At 39.2% G+C, this 16,670-nt stretch overlaps 2 protein-coding genes across 7 annotated transcripts in view; both read left to right on the top strand.

The window, feature by feature from the left end:
- The first annotated feature begins 179 nt into the window (after nt 1-179).
- LOC136781145 (phosphatase and actin regulator 1) overlaps nt 180-16,670 on the top strand; it is a 155,896-nt gene continuing 139,405 nt past the window's right edge. Inside the window, exons 1-2 of one of the 5 annotated variants that reach the window (XM_066739899.1) lie at nt 180-318; nt 2,418-2,498. In XM_066739899.1, the coding sequence (XP_066595996.1) occupies nt 201-318; nt 2,418-2,498 (199 nt within the window). In that variant the 5' untranslated portion in view covers nt 180-200. Of the gene's footprint in view, nt 319-2,417; nt 2,499-3,362; nt 3,431-5,173; nt 5,308-6,405; nt 6,975-14,237; nt 14,747-16,670 lie in introns of those variants that run through there. The other 4 variants (XM_066739900.1, XM_066739902.1, XM_066739896.1 and 1 more) reach the window with 4 other exon arrangements.
- On the top strand, nt 466-2,268 carry LOC136781146 (F-box only protein 7-like). Of its 2 annotated transcripts, XM_066739905.1 has the most exons (4): nt 466-780; nt 1,243-1,587; nt 1,690-1,959; nt 2,029-2,268. In XM_066739905.1, the coding sequence occupies exons 2-4, from the start codon at nt 1,412-1,414 to the stop codon at nt 2,222-2,224; spliced, it is 642 nt and encodes a 213-aa protein (XP_066596002.1). In that variant the 5' UTR covers nt 466-780; nt 1,243-1,411; the 3' UTR covers nt 2,225-2,268. The 2 variants fall into 2 exon arrangements, with proteins under 2 accessions (XP_066596002.1, XP_066596001.1); XM_066739904.1 differs by lacking the exon at nt 466-780 and having other exon boundaries at nt 1,000-1,587.

The following is a 16,670-nucleotide window of genomic DNA, read 5'->3' as shown; positions in this document are numbered from 1 at the left end:
AAAGGTTTTCAAAGTGACTAAAGATGTCCTAGTCCGGCGTTAGATGTCAGCATCGTGTGTGTCGACAGTCGCCACCTGGCGTGAGAGTCGCGAAAGCGGGATGGCAAGTGTGCGTGGAAGTTTCGAAAAAGGTTTCGGTTCGGATTCGAATGTAGCGAGGTAACTAACCGCATCACGGATTAACGCGAGTTAACCTGAAAATGGCCGAATCGGGAGATTCTATTGTGTCGAGTTCGGTGAAAAACGAGTTGGCTCAGGGAGAGACAAAGGTGACTCGATTGCAAGAGGAACAGGATACGGAAGCGTCGAGCTCCCTCGGTACGTAAGTTCATAAGGAAAATGTTTGTACTGTTTGTATACTTCGTAAGAAGTCCATAGGAACAAGTATACAGTGCCCCAGTAATGCAACAAGTTGCATCGACCCGCTCCTGCGAGATGCACAGGGACGTCTCCTGGATGGTCCAGACCCTAGCATATTCGGTGCTTTTATATTTTCTTTCTGACAAAAAGGGTTAAACCTTTCGACAAGTCGAAAAGCTCAACCCTCCCTTGGAAGCCGTTAAGAAATAGTACCATAAAAAATAACCTCCTTATGTTTCAATATTTTTTCCGGTCTGAGATGACTGAATATTGAAAAAAGTTTTTGTCCGACCGTTCGATCTTTTACTATATGGGTAGTACATAGTATATATGAAAAACCTTTTTATCGCTCTTCGTTTATTTTTTATATTATGTATGGGTCTGATAATTGAAAATGGTCCGAAAAGGAGAAATCATCAGGTATGTGAATTGAAAAATGTCGACTAATGTAGTACAGTATTTTTTTTGTTGCATGTGCTTGAGTTAATATAACATTAACGAAGTGTGTAGGTAACGGCATTATAACTCGCAGATTTTTCCTGAGAGGTATGATATTAGTTGACAGGTTTTTCAAAGATTATTTTATTTATTCAATCTAATACCTTTTATAGTGCACTTTCATAAAGCTATATAAAATTCCGCGTAACGAGATAAATGTTTTATGCGATGATAGCTTATCTACGATAAGTGTTCTTGAAAGAATACACGTTTCGTTTCAAGGAAAATTTCCTTCTTTTTACAAGTACCTGCATTTAAATAAAGTATTGGTGCATGGTAATCATCATTTTTCGAATCAGCACATAAAATGTCGGCACGATTTGTTGCTGGTAATGTATCGACTTTACCGTTCCGTTCGTTGGTAACTCATATATATCTTTATAGTTTTGCGAGATGTCGCTGATAACCTCAAAACTGCTATACACAGAATGCAAATAGAAAACAGAGCTACCGTACATCAAACAAATATCAATGATGCATTCCTTAAATGTTTAATTATTAATTTGATACAAAAATAAAGTAAGTATTAAAGTTCTTTGACAAAGTGATCAGAATGGATCATCCGTTTTTAGCAGAGGAAAGTACTTCTGTAAAAATAGCACCAGCGTTGGAAAAAATTTTACAAAAACTGGATCACAGTGCAATTCATCATGATTATCTGGTTGCTTTTTTGATACTTTTGTTAAAAGAAACTGGTTTTTATGTAATAGAGAATAATGACTCTAACAGGTAAGAATATATAATATATTTTAAGTATTGTGCTCATATATTTGATTAGAATAATTTCAGCTAATTTTTAATGGCATATCCTTTTTTTCAAACATTATTTAGTGGCACGACCGAACTAGCATATATACCAGATAATTGGAAAACAAATGATACAGGAGTATACGAAATTATGTTCCGCTACTCTGTTCTACCCAAAATAAAATGCAAGCTCATAGCTATACCTTCAGGAGATTTAATAATTTTGAACTTCTTTCAACTATTTCAAAATAAAAGAGTTTATGGTATGACTGTTCAAACTGTTAGATATGTAAATATATTTTCACAAGATCTCAGTGGCAAATTTTATGGAAACTTGAAGGAGTTGTCACATAGGTATGCCAGTTTATAACGTACCACAGTTTTCTTCATACTTTACAATGTTAATAAAAATTGTTTCCTTAGATTTAAAGATACTCTAGCTTCACCTGTACGTAGTGATATTTTAATCGATGCTGGTTTGCCAGGACCATGTTTAGAGGCTCTTCCGGTAGAACTGAAACTATTAATTTTACTTATCTTAGCTAAACAGGATAGTTTAAAAAGCATTGCTCAGTGCTCGTTGGAATTTTCACAGCTTTGTAAACAGTTTAGTGTATAGTTTTTATAATTGTAATATTGTTTTCCATATAAAATACTTTTTGTACAAGAAACAGTTTTTTTCTTTAACAATGAAAGCCAATATGAAATTATTAGAATGTGAGAGATGAAAAGGTGCAGTTTGATGTTAAGTAAATTATGAAAAAAAAAAAGTAAGACAGTAATTTTCATATTTGTATTTGATTGATTTTCAGGTGATAATCAAACGACACTTGCGACTTCATGCGAAAAGGCGGACAGTGACGAAAGTAATTCACAACTCAACGGTGACGTCGGTAAGTAAAATCTCCACCATCACTGATATAACATTATATTATACAAATCTCAATTTTAAACAGTCATTAAAATATGAAAGATTATTTTTTAAACCTTTCAGTCATGCAATTAAGTGGAAGCAATTACAAAAAATAAAAAGTCATTTGGTGTACAAAATTATGGCGAATGTATCATCTTTTCTAATGGGTATTTAAAAGTATTTAGAGCTGCATTCTTCATAGATCAATTAAAAATAAATGAAATCTGCAACGACGACACTTAATCACTATGAATTTTTCTATAATCAAAAACTAAGAACGAAAACTGGTAACAATAATCACGATATGAAATTGCAGATACAAAGAGATAAATTTATTGCTAAGCGTCTGCGTCTCCACTGTGACTGAAAGGATTAAGGAATTTTCATCATTTAATTTTAGATACGTCCTGCAAATTGTGCCAAAAATTGTAGCAACTTGATATTTTCAAGGCTGATATTATTGTGAATATCAATCGAAGAAGTGTGAAAAATCATGGCAAATGTAGACACCATAAAATAATAATATATTGAATCTTGTTTATTTGCTAAGATAATTAAGAGTTTGCACAAAATTAACGCTAGTAATTTCTATCAAAATATTTCTACAGATTAATGATCAAAAGAAACTGGCTTGAAGCATTTTTAAATTAGTTTTCTTTGCAGCGATAAATAGTTGCATTTAAAGCGTACCAAAAGTCGATAAAAAAATTTGCCAACAACAATTCTCTCCAGGGCCATTAACTACGACCATACCTTTTTTTTCCTTTTTTTTTTATAAATGCCCTTTAAATTTACGGCGTCACGATGTTATCGATTTTTACTTTGATCCGAACGCTTTACAAGCCGAGCCATTCAATTTGCATCAAATGCATTATCAAGAGACTTGGCAGATTCTCGCAAAAAATAATAAAGGTAAGAGTTATATCACGTATATAATTATAATGAAAAATAAAAGTAAGTACATTTTACAATAGAAACCATAATATCATTTATCACGTGAGCGAGACATCGAGTACACATTAGCGCTGAGAGACACTCGATCTTTAACTCGTTTGAGGAATTATTTTACTTGAGACGATGCAAGAAAGACAGTATTTCTCAATTCTTTGTATAGATTCCTTTTATAGATATTGATGTAAAACTTATTAGGTGTAATAATTATGTTCTTAAGATATAGATAAATATTTTTTTTAACTCTATTTACATAGAGTTTTTATATGTAAAATCAGCAGGTAGCCAACACTTTTCCAAAAAGGTTTGTACATCTATACTGTTGCTATATTTTCTAGGAAACGAACCGTCAAAAAGAGAAATGTAATACGGTGTTCGGAATGACTTTGGTAGTTGCGCAATTCGCACTTTTTGATAAACATGCAAACATAACAAAATGGTCGATATTAAGAAGATGGAAAAAAATAGTGACTTTTGTTTTCACTGTTTATCGCAAGGAAAAATGACAAGATATGAAGTTTTCTAAATTATTTCGGTTTACGTCATAGGGAGATATTTAAGAGGCGCGTGGCAACAGTTTCAAAGATGAATCTGTTCTGTAGCTTTGAAGATTTTATCAACAAGATGTTGATAAATGTCGTTTTGAGAAAAACGCGCTTAATATTTCTCTTGGCGTAGGTAACCGCGTTAACATTGAAGCGTAAAAAGTAAGGAAAAATGAAATTAGAGGGTGCTCGCGAATATTCCTGAAACTTTTACATAATATTTTCGAACATATGATCTTTTGAAAAAAATAATAAAAAAAGTCGATATTTTGAAGTTAATAAAGTAGAATGTGATCGCCATTGAAGAAGAACTGGACACGGGAGATATTTTAACAGTATCGTTTCACCTTATTAATTTGAATCAACGTTAGTCCATTTATCAACAAATAAACCACACAGTGTACTACCGAAAAAGTTTCAGTAAACTGTCTATTAACTTGCATGATATCGCATTATTATCAATCGCTGGATCGGAGATAAAAACATGGGGGGGGGGGGGGGGCTAATCGTGCACGCACGCTCAATTTCAAGAGAAGAGTCCATAAGAAAAATTGCATGATCCAGGAAAATCCATGGAGCAAGCATTAACAGTTGTCGTAGAGATTGCTTCGTTGAAAATTAGGTCAAACGGGACGAAGGTCAGGGAAGAGAATTGGGTCACACAGCACTGGGATTGAAAGTCTATAAATTTATCAGGAGAAAAGAAGAGATATTTGTTGAAATGCGATGGTTGGTATAAGGAGAGGATCGTATATTAACATAGCGGTAAAAGAGTGAATGTGGTTCTGAAAAGGTTTTTTGGAAGAAGGAACAGGGGAATTGGGATTGTGGGGAGAGAGTTTTGCGTATTCGAAGCTGGGGCGGGCGGCTAGCTTAAGCTTGCGCCGTTTGGTCTGGCATCCGGCAGCCACCCTTCCGCAACATCTCTCTCTCTCTCTCTCTCTCTCTCTCTCTCTCTCTCGCTCTCTGTACCAAAGCCGCGCGCGCGGCAGCTTTCTCGACCTCGCCATTCTCTCTCTCTCTCTCTCGGCCCTCTCGGCTCTCACTCCCCCAGGTTTGCTCCCTGGCTCCCTCTCATCCCCAGTCACCAGTGCGCGCATCGAACCCGTCCTGGACGAAAGTCCTTCCCGCTCCGTCGCACGTACGACGCGCGCCTCTTTCTTCTTTCCGATTTATCACTGGCCAAAAAATATCCCCTCGTGATTACCCAGTGAACATTTTCACAACCGCTCGATACTTTTCCACTACATCCCTCGTATCTTTATCCGGTAAACGCTGTACTTGCTCCGCGAGGTAATTCTATCATTTTTTTTTTCTTTTCTTCCTTTTTTCCTATTAAGTGGAACACACACAGTGGACAAACTTTTCTCTTCTTCTTTTTTTCGTCGAAGCATCGTTTCTTTCGAGGGCCTTCATCAATTTTATTGTTCATTAAATTCTAGTTATACCAGTATACTTGGATTAAGTATATTAACCTTGCATTCGTGTTACTTCCTATTGAGGAATCATTTTTAATATTCCAACTGCTGCTCGATCTTGTCATTTGGTGATAGTGGAAAATTATATTTCGGGCTTTGGTTCATCGAGCTGACAAACACGAGGCTCGCGTTTCGCGCTAGCCGTCCGTCTGGGTTAGTCTCGATGACACTGTATCTTGAAGCGCGTCAGTAATATCTGCAGGGGGAATAGTCACGCGACTGTAAACCGGAATTTATTGCGTTTCTTACGCACAGCTGTAGTTTTTTTTAAGTTTCTACTGATAGAAAGGAAAAACATTGGATATAAATATTTTTTTACAAGAGGAGGATATTGTTCGAAACATAAATCCTGACACAGATATGATAAAAAGGCTGGAAAGGCTTATGTGGTGAAACGAATGTCTGTGGTTGCACATTAATCCAAAGCAAAGAGAGTCGAACACTCTCGTATCCTTTGTGGTCTTGTCCCATGTTGCATCGGATAATGTATGTCACGTTTTTAATAATACAAAACCGCGAACCGCTAAAAACACAGAGCATTATTAGGAAAATATTTTAAAGCCTAAGCAACTTTACGTGTATATATAAGAATAATGTAAGCTTTTAATGTTAGAAAAAGCAGGACAGCCTAATTATCGATAGGAATAAACGAAATGTTCATTCAGCAATTAAATTCATCGGTGTCTCCATTCGATCGATAGTCTTTACGAACGAGACTGCGAGCAATATAAATAGCCTCTTATAAATGTATACGCCGCGCGTACCAAAAGAGACGCACGTCTGTCGCGGTACGCGGAGTTTAAGCAGCCGCACTGTATCCACCTTGAAAACTGTATAGCATCTTTGCCCGCGCGGTCTTCAATTCTACTCTTTCATTTCCTCAATTAGAAAAATCGATGCTTCGACTTTTCAGAAAATCCTTGAAGAACGTACATCGAATAATCCTGTGCCAATCGAAGATGCAATCATACACTGACACTCGTTCGTAAGTCGATATCGCCGAGCGTCGTTTTCGAGAAGGACCACCACACAAAGACACTTACGCTTATATTTCTGTACTTGCATACACATCAATGTATTTTCTATAATGGTTCGTGGATGCTGAAGAGACTTTTGTAAGGACCAAATTTTTCCCTCGTCGTGCGACAATCATATAAAGGAACAGAGATGGTGCAGAGGATGTTTGCGACGCGCTGGGAAAAAGTGCATCAGCGTATATATAGGCATTGATTGGAATGAGTGGTGATTGTTGAGAGCCGAGACTAGATCGTGGAGGCTTTGTTTTTTATTAATCGCGTTGGTGAGTTATTTGGGACAACCTGTCGCTTTCGGAAGTTGCGAGCCTGCTGGGCCTCGCCGAGGAGGACGAGGGGCTCGCTGGTACCTCCGAGGAAAGCAGGAAGAGGGTACTCTGGCAATTGTACTCCACAGGGATGTTAACTCATAGCCACAGCGATGGGGAATTTCCGATTTACTTGCAAGGTAAGATGCTGAAGCTCTCGAAAAGCTGCGGGATCTAGGAGGAAGAAAGGAAGGAAAGAGAGACGTATAGACGTGGACGAGAGCCACCTGCGCTTAACATTCGTCCCTTTATTTATCCCCTCCTAACCTTGCAGCCCACTTTCAAACGGCTTCCTCCCCCCCCCCCCCCCCTCCCCTTTCCCGATGCCACGGCCGAATTCATTAAAAACTTATATCGCAATACGCCCTAATCTGAACGAGCATCTCCATTGACTATGTGTTGAGAGTGTTTTTTTTTTCTTCTACTTCTATTTATACTTGTATAGTATATCACGCTTGGCGAGAGAGGAGTGTACAATCTCGGAGATTCATCGTCTTAATTAAAAATTCTTTTTGTTCCGGGAGACGCTTGCGAAATAAACGCATCGCGCGGCATTACGTTTCACCGAAAGATCCACCCTGTCGCATTTGTTAGCTCGCGGAATAACCATCGCACCGAAATACTATACATCATCCGCTATACTCATTCTTGGAAAATCAACTTGATACCTTTGATTTTTCAAAAGTCTATATAGTATGGTGTCTTGAAAACGTGCGAAATTAACCGATTGTTCAATGTAAAACTAGCAAATCTTGGTAATTAGTTTTCCTCTCTTTTGAGGTGCGAGAGACAAAGGTCTCGTTAAGGCTCCTTCGCTAGGAAATTACCACCATGCACGCACGCGAATAAACTCTATTGCTCTTAGGAGCAAACAGAGGGGCAACTCTTGGGTTTATCATCAAGAGAGAAAGTTTGATTATAATGTGGAGTAAAGTAGAATTCTTTGGATGCTTTGTGGAAAAATAATTGTGAATCGAAATATTTGTAGCTTTGCGTTTAGCGTAGAGCTTTCTTTCAACATTTTACGCGTTGTGAGCAACATCGAAAAGTTTGACAAGTATTTGGATTAAGCTTTTCATTCTTATGCTATACGGATTAGAATTTTCGGTAGAAATCCGTTCAATAGTTATGGAGAAAGTTTCGTGGGGGAGCTGAGGTTGTCAGTTGGTAGGATAATGTCATTGTCTCCCGGGGTCCGGGTTTCGGTTGGTCAGCCATTCGAATTCCTTTGCTGAAGACAGCGAAGCGAGGCCAATAGGATGGTGGTGCATCCGTATTCGGAAGGTGAATCGTACACGCGTGGACAAATCTGGACGGTCGACTTCCTCATCGAGGGAATTCGGCCAGGTATTTGGCATTCGGATCCCGTAATCGTTTTAGTCAGGGTAGTTTACCATTGCTTTTATACGCACGACGCGACGCCCCACGGGGGCCCATGCAAAGAAGCGACGCATCGTTATGCCTTGCCACACTCCGCGTTCTCTCCTAAAATCAATAAAACTTTTATTATCTTACCTCTTTAATTTACCCTCTGCCTCTCGCTACAATTTCATGCTTTTTCCAAATAATATTATATTTCTACTAATTTCCTCTCTCTTATAATATATTCCCAGACCTATTTGAAATTCAGCATTGTCTGTCGATAGTGCAGTCAGGATTACACAACTGGCGTATATCATTAATATGTATAGAATGATTCTGCATAAAATACCAGTTATACTCGTATCGAGGAAATTTCAGTAATACTCTGACGGCAAGATTTTTACGAAGATTTCACTTATATACTCTCTCATGATGTGTGTCCAGAGACAAATGTTTGCTCGTCCAGTTAACGTGTGTGATCCCTACCAGCCTACTGAACTTACAGTGTCTTGGCAATTTAGGCATCTTCGAGGTTTTTGCGTACGAGTTATTTTTGGGAAGGGCAAATTATAATGTTCGATAAATGAAAGAAATTCCATTATGCTGTGACAGTAGCTTTATCGTGTTTTAGCTCAGGTACATAATCTCATTTAAGTATCGTGCAATTTGCCTAGCAGCAGCACAGTCGCATAGAGTATATCGAATGATCTAGTAATAGTTTATCTCCTCAACGGCGGCCCCACCCTGCGCTGTAAACAAATATTAATTACTCCACCACATTTTCCAATGAGCTTTTCTTAATTTACCCAACGTTCACGTAGGAAACGGTGGAAGATCTTTGATTGCGTAGTATATCAGATCCCTCGTTCCCAGCAACAGCATCGTCGTCTTCGAACAAGGGTCTCCGAAACCAGAAGTAGGGAAACCGGTAATAACGCGCACTATCTCCCAGCAGAAGCTCCTCTCTTCCTGTATGCAAAAAGGGCAAAATTCAGTGCGGAAGAAGCATAGGCAGCATATCGCAATAAGAAAGCTTTGGAAATTGATATAACGGTGAATATGTAGTGCTCGGCTCCGCTCGAATCGGCATCAAGGTTCAAAAAGTTGGCTAGTCGTTTGTTACGCGAAGCAGCAAAACAATATTAAGGAGTAAAAATTAGGAAGAGAAATGATTTATATGACAAGTAAGAAACTCTCGTACAGTGTGACTCACCATCGTCTAATTGCGGCAGCAATGAGGCTTCGAGGAGGCTAATCACCGCGAAGCAAACGCACAAGAAAATAACTAACTTGCTCATTTCTCAAGGTATCTCGAAAATACAGAGCGGGTAATAAGTGAAATTTCTTCTGAGTAGAAGCGCGGGATTCCGCGTTTATTTATACTCGAATGTCGCGCAAATGACGAAAAGCAGTCGCTTCCTTCCCCTGACCGGAGCTGTTCGGATGCTAATTGCGCGTATTATGAAAAGTATCTGGACGTTGCAGTGACTAACCACCCCGCTAAGTAAGAAGCCAAACGCGCACTATCGATCAACATGTACGCGAAGGCTTATTGACAAATTCCTCCCTCAATTCTCGATATTAGCCAAATTAGCCTGCAGCAATTTCTGCGTACTTTATGTGGATTCCTCCTCGAATGGGAAGCGTAAATAGCGGCTTGCCGAATCTTGGATTAATTTCCAGCGAATACGTGCTAATTGTTCAGCCAGTCTGAATTATGAAATTTGCTCGCTAAAGTATACATGCATGCGCACGATCAGAGACGCAGTACGTGTTAATGATTTATAACCTAGTGTCCGTGGAAGCGTGGTTGATTAATGGAATTAAATGAGTTACTTAGCGCGTTGCCAAGGATACTCTTAGGATTTGCACGTCCTTGCTGGCGTAGGATGCGGTTCTCGCTCGCTAGAGCTGCCTCTTATGTACGTGTGTACCACGCGATATACCTTCGATATAACGCGTATTTACCCATAACGTTTGTGCGTCGCCAATGTGTTTTAACGCAATGCGCGTCGCGGTGCCGGGAGGTTAGAGCCTAGCGCAATAAATTTAACGATGACCTCGTTGCAAGTTTATCCGCTCACGCTGAATACAATTTTCGAAAGCAATTAGTGCAACTCGTCACCAGAGAGACACGTTCGAGCCGATGGATGCTATTGGCGAGAGAATTTAAATTTAACGATAATATACTGTCTATATGTGTTCTCTGCATGGCGCGAGAACCCGGTTATTAGAGTGCCACACCCCCCTCCCCCTCCCCGCGCGCACGCTTATTACTCCATGTGCAGTATACAATAACCAACCCTGGTAGACTCTGAGCCTAAATATACCCATAAATTACGGGGGAAACACACCATTGGAATATATCAGAGACCCTATAAATCCATACGGAACAATCGACAATTTCGATAAGAGAGCTGAGAATGAGCCAATATATAATCACTCTTCTCCTCTCTCACCTTGAGATCATTCATCTTTTATTTGTGTGCTGGAAGCCCAAGGGTTTCAATCATTTCCGCTGCAGATTATTGGGAATATGGAATGCCTGCTGGAAATGCATGCGTCGATCGGTTTGAAATTCGCGAAATCAATTGTTGCGAGTGATATGGAATTCTTAATATTACCGTTTGTTTCTTTAGTGATTCTCCATATATATTAGGGTGGTCAATAAAAAAAAAAAAAAAAAAAAAAATTGGCGGATCCTTAAAAAACATTAGTATTTGATGAGAAACTAGAGTGGTTGAAACCTGTGGCCTGACAAATGATGGAAACACGTGCCTCATTGCGATCAAATATAATTTTCAAAGAATTTTACAGTTTTTCGCAGATAACTCATTAAATATTCGATTCTATGAAAAGATGCATATAACCTTTTCTCTGAAGAATTAAATTCTACATAATAAAGATTCTATACATTTTTCTTCTAGAATGCATACTAATCGAGATATTGCTGAAAAATCGATCCTCTTTTTCGTTTATACACATTATACATATTGACATGCTCATATGAATAGTTATTCTTATTTCACTGTAGTTACACATTTTATTTCTCTTAATTTAATAAAATATGTTAATTGTACGGTAAACTAAAAATAATTATTCATATAAACATCAATATAATGTGTATAAACGAAAAAGAGGATCGATTTTTCAGCAATATCTCGATTAGTATGCATTCTAGAAGAAAAATGTATAGAACCTTTATTATGTAGAATTTAATTCTCCAGAGAAAAGGTTATATGCATCTTTTCATAGAATCGAATATTTAATGAGTTATCAGCGAAAAACTGTAAAATTCTTCGAAAATTATATTTGATCGCATTGAGGCACGTGTTTCCATAATTTATCAGGCCACAGGTTTCAACCACTGTAGTTTCTCATGAAATACTAGTGGTTTTTGGGGATCCGTCAAAAAATTTTTTTTTAACGACCACCCTAATATATATATATATATAGGATTAACTCGATTTAGGGGGAGAGAATTCATGGTCACGTGCCACGTCGCACTTATGAATGAACCCGACGCTCATTGAATAAGTTAAGATCTGCCTGACGCATTTCCGTTGAGAAGGATACAAGTTTCATTTTCTTTGTTCCTTCGCCAATTGCGCTTCCTCCCATTTGCCTCCATCGGCACTCTCCTCCATTGTGCAACGACACTACACTAGTTTCACCCACCTAATTCTTCTTTATTACTCATTAGTTTTTAGCGTCTCGGTGCTGGAAAGTGCAAGAACATAAAGATGTATCAGCTATCTATCCTCCTTGGTTGTAAATCTAATGACGTTCCGCCTCATCGTCTTCTTCGACAAATCTGCTTTTAGATTCAAGCATGCGTGACTCTAATAAAACTAAGGGTTGCTTTAATCATAGCCACGCGTCCACCATTAGTCTAATTAGCTCATCTTAATAAGTGATGCTAATGCGAGTTCCACGAGTGAATGGATATAAATTTCCTGTCACTGCATTTTTAGAGTCCCATACGAAGGATAAGTCGAGTCCTTGAGTAACGTAATAACGGGGCTAGTAATCTTTTGTAGCGATGCCCAGCTCCAGCTCCACGTATATTGACAAAGAGGATTTGTCAAGCAACCAGAAGCAACGTCTCCCGAGCTAGCTTATCCATCTTCTTCTTCGAGAGTTGGTAATCTGATTTTATAGCAATAACTCGTGTAACGCGTGGTTATACAGTCAATTTAATTTTCATCAGATTTGCTTACGGATAGCACCGATTATCTTAGTTAATCCAAGTAACGAGGAATCGCAAGAGAAATGAAAGCTTGTTCTACAAAACATGAGTTTATCTGCCACAAAGCAGTATGTTATTAATAAATTATCATCAATTTCTACATGAATTTCTTTGAATTTCCCTACATATTTTTCTCTTTATTCTTCTTCTTTTCCCTCCTTCCCATATATCACACTATTTTGCTTTTAATTAATTAAAAAATGTATGAATTTTCTGAATTACGTATATGGATACGGTCGAGAGACGAGATAAAAACGTCGATAGAAGCTGCTAACTAACGCGACCAGCCGCATGGTGCATAAAAATCGTGATGGCCTATCGTTTAACGATCAATATCCTACGCATTTATCGTTTCAGGATTATCTCCTCGGGTAAACATTTAATCATTTCACGAGGCAAGGTAACACTTCTCTCTGTCCAATCTTAATCCTCGGTCAACTTTTTCAAATCGAGTACGAACCACATGCACGTTTATGATAAAACGTGTCATTGGATGATTCTTGTAATCGTCGCGAGTGCATGTGTGTGGACAGAGTAGTACACAATCCAATCATCGAATGCTTCGCTGATCACAAAGATGAACAGCTTTTCCTGACAGCTGTTGATGGTTCATCGAGCTTAAGTGTTGAACGAGGGAAGAGAGAGAGAGAGAGAGAGAGAGAGATATGTGTCGGCGTGTCACTGTGTAGGCTAGATCGACGGAAGCCCAGCAAGGCGTGGTACCGTACCGTCGACACGTTTCTGTTGGACGTAAATGTAAACATAGCAGCCAGGTCGAGCCCCACAGTGCATAGAATTCCGTTGACGAAGACGGTCGCCAAATCCCTTCCATCCAAACTCTCGACCAGTAGCCCTCCGTCTCCATCAATCACGGTTTAACCTACTTTTAACTGGAGCCCTATACAAAGCTTTCTATTTATAAACAGTCGTAGCCTGTGGATCACATTGGAAAATACATTTTTATATCATTGATCCTACACGACTCGATGAAATTTCGGAAGTGAAACTATCAGTGGTCAGGATAATCCCCATATTAGTTGAACCGTAAAGAGCGTCGAGTTGAGTTTCCTATAGAGATTTATAGTTTAAACTCTTTTAATAGCATCAGGTACCGTACGGTTTATTCGTGTATTTAATTGTAATAAAAAATGTTGTGCTTGTCGTTGAACGTTCGAACGATTCAAAGTGAATGCAATGAGCCATTATGGCAAAAGCAGATAATAACAAGGTTGACGATTAAAGCAAAAGATGCTTGGAGAACATCGCGTGTAAATATCCGTTTGCTTATTGATGCTCTCTGTGTTTGGAGGGTGTGCCTTTTACGCCGAAGCCGCTTATTATCCGTTTGAGTCGCGGTCCGTACCGAAGTTAACTCAAGGCCGTGCTCTTCCTCGACAAAATAATGGTGCGCACAGTTGCTCGCTTTGGATTCATAGTCGCGTACTGCGCATAGCTCTATTTTCTCGATGCTTGCAACTTTCATACTCGCCCGTCGAACAGATCCGAAATCCATCCATGACGGAGTTTGCAAAAAATACTGCAAAGTGTGCAGAAATATGAAAGTCTTTTATTGCTCGACGGTGAAGGCGAAGTTTGTGCATGGTGAAAATTATCAATGAAAATATGGCAACGTTGGTATATACAGCTGCGGAGAGTAGTATTTTACGCGTCTCTCTCTCTCTCTCTCTCTCTCTCTCTCTCTCGAGATAAGAGAGAAGCCTTGAAAGATTTGAGGCATTCGGAGAGTGCAAGTCCGTGTAACTAGATCAAAAGGAAAGATTCTTGCTCGATGGTAGATATCGTGCGCGCGACGGTAATATATACTATAGTTCCTCGTCCATTAGTGCGATACGTCTAAAATGTAATTTCCAATAAGCTTCGAGTGGAAGACGATCATTTCGCTCGAATGCCGGACCGGGCCGCATAGAAGCGCGATAACCGATTGGACAAATAGTATACCTACCCATATACATGCGTACTTAGTAGGAGGCCCGGCTTTTATTCGAGACTAGTGATATGTGGAATTCCATTGTGAATTTTCATTTATCTCTTGTCGTCAGTGATATTCGATTCGCGACTTCCGACCAACGGTATTCCAGTGGAAGAAAAATCGAGCTTTTCCCCAAAGTGTCGGTGAGAGTAACTGGCGCGATTGTTCGCAATTTCCCAGGGAGCGAGAGTCACACTTGACGGTTTACGAATCTCCCCTAATACGCGCCATTTCGTTTCCAGCGGCGTACGCCTCGAGATATTCCAGAGACTGCAGAATGAGTTTCTGGAGGTTTGGACCCCTGAAGAATGGTACGTGGCATTGATTATTCACCCTAGAGAATAAAACACATTATAAAACAACGCCTCTATTTTCTCACCTGACCTTATCATCTTTCTACAACATTGCACGCCTTTGTGCATATTTTTTTTCTTTTCACAAGCTTCCAGCATGGTAAATAAATTCTAATCGATAATAGGTTCGACCCACGCTCGCACCTTCAAAGAGCCTAATTAAATGCTCCTGTAAAATCATGTGTGTAACAGAACTTGTATATATATACTCGATTATATTTATTTACGTTTGTTTCGTTTCGTTTCGCGTTATAGAAAAATAGCCGTCGGAAGCTGCAGAGATTTTGGTGGGCATGCATATATATAGTTATGGCTTCGAGAGCATTTATGGAACATTTATCTATGCTATAGTTTACTTTCTCACTTGTCTTGGCAGTGAAGAATATTGGCCATCTAGGCCATCGATTCGTTTCGAAGGACACTGCGATATCCTCTTTAACTTCCTTTGAACCCAAAAACATATACAGCCATGATTTCAAAGCCTAGTATGAAACTTTAGTGAAATTTCGCAAGAAATACTTTGCAATAAGAAAGATTGCAAGCTAATAATTATTCTTTTGCATTATTGTTCGCACAAAGAAAAAATCTAGCTATTGTACAGAGTTCCACTTTCCTTTATCTTTCGCGGAGAGATTACTTTGGTAAACTCGTGAAGGATCCAGCATATAGCAAAGGCACCACATACGCATGTATAATATATTCTTATATACACGCGTTTTTCAATGGAGCGCAGGACCATGAAGGGACTAAAAGATATATACTGGAGCAATGAAACCGCGACTGTTACAGTAAGAATCGGGGCTGAAAGCAGCTTAGGAGGAACGGAGTGAGGAATTGCCAAGGAAATGTGCTGGCTTCGAAAGAGAGACGATTTTCCATCAAGTGTGACAATGGTTACACAACAATGAGGCATCGCGCGACACTCTCCAACTTTTCTTGCCTTTTATCTCTCTCTCTCTCTCTCGCTCTCGCTCTCGCTCTCGTACTTTACGCCCCTGCGGTTCCAAAAATGCCTTCATTTGCACAATTCCAAATAAAAATGTCTTAAAGTACACAGGGGCGGAATATAGCTTGGATAGCGATAGAACTTTTTTTTAATCCCACCGGCTTGTAAAGTATGTAAAAAGTGGCTGAGGGTAAGCGAGTATAAGGAAGAAAATTTTCTCCCAGGTTATAGTCGTGTTATCAGCAATTCGAAGTATGCCCTGGAGATACATTAGTAAGGAGGGCCGGAAGCACGTTTTCCGCCCATGGCTGCTACCTTATTTTCTTCTACGATCGCGGATATTTCATTGTTTCGTCGAGCCTAGCAACTACCTGCTGGCCAAAGACAAAGTAGTAGGTACTGTTTATATATAGGTATACCGTAGCTCGGAGCGTGTGGATAGAAGCACGCAATTTTCAACGAGCCACAGATGTATCGTGGATTCCCTCGAGTGACGTTAAATTTTACTTTCTTAATTGGATTAGAGAATTTTTCGTTTAAACTGCAACTCTTTTATGGCCGTCGAAATCGTATGGATATTGCTTGAAAAAATATTTTCTTGTGTAGATTTTTTTAGCTCCTATTCTTATCTCACATTATTCACAGTCAAGTGGTATTTTGTATAGTCGTAGGTAGACGAGCAATCTCGTAGGAGCCAGCGTCGGTTTATTTCCATAGACGTCTCGCAAATCAATAGTAGCTATACGTTTAGTATCTTGGTGAATAATGCGTAAATTGCACGTTTACGCTTTGCTCGGTAAGAGAGGAAGTGCATTTGTGCAACGTTTTCTTACGGCTCGCATCAGTTATCGCGAAATCTTGTAGCGAAAACGATTTTCCATTGGTATGGGATTAATGTACGCCATTCATTTCGCTCTACCTTTACTATTCTTCTCT

This window comes from Prorops nasuta, unplaced genomic scaffold, assembly GCF_024137725.1.
Source record: "Prorops nasuta isolate Cenicafe-Biocafe unplaced genomic scaffold, Cenicafe_Pnas_1.2 PNAS00021, whole genome shotgun sequence".
Lineage (NCBI taxonomy): Eukaryota > Metazoa > Arthropoda > Insecta > Hymenoptera > Bethylidae > Prorops > Prorops nasuta.
Note: the sequence above shows the minus strand (reverse complement) of the source record. Positions and strands in the feature narration are given on the sequence as shown.

What these genes read in the sequence shown, in the direction of transcription:
- LOC136781146 (XM_066739905.1), top strand. Translation starts at nt 1,412, where the DNA reads ATGGATCATCCGTTTTTAGCAGAGGAAAGTACTTCTGTAAAAATAGCA. An exon ending in GAGAATAATGACTCTAACAG is followed by an intron (nt 1,588 to 1,689) that starts GTAAGAATATAT and finishes AACATTATTTAG; the next exon opens with TGGCACGACCGAACTAGCAT. An exon ending in TTGAAGGAGTTGTCACATAG is followed by an intron (nt 1,960 to 2,028) that starts GTATGCCAGTTT and finishes TTGTTTCCTTAG; the next exon opens with ATTTAAAGATACTCTAGCTT.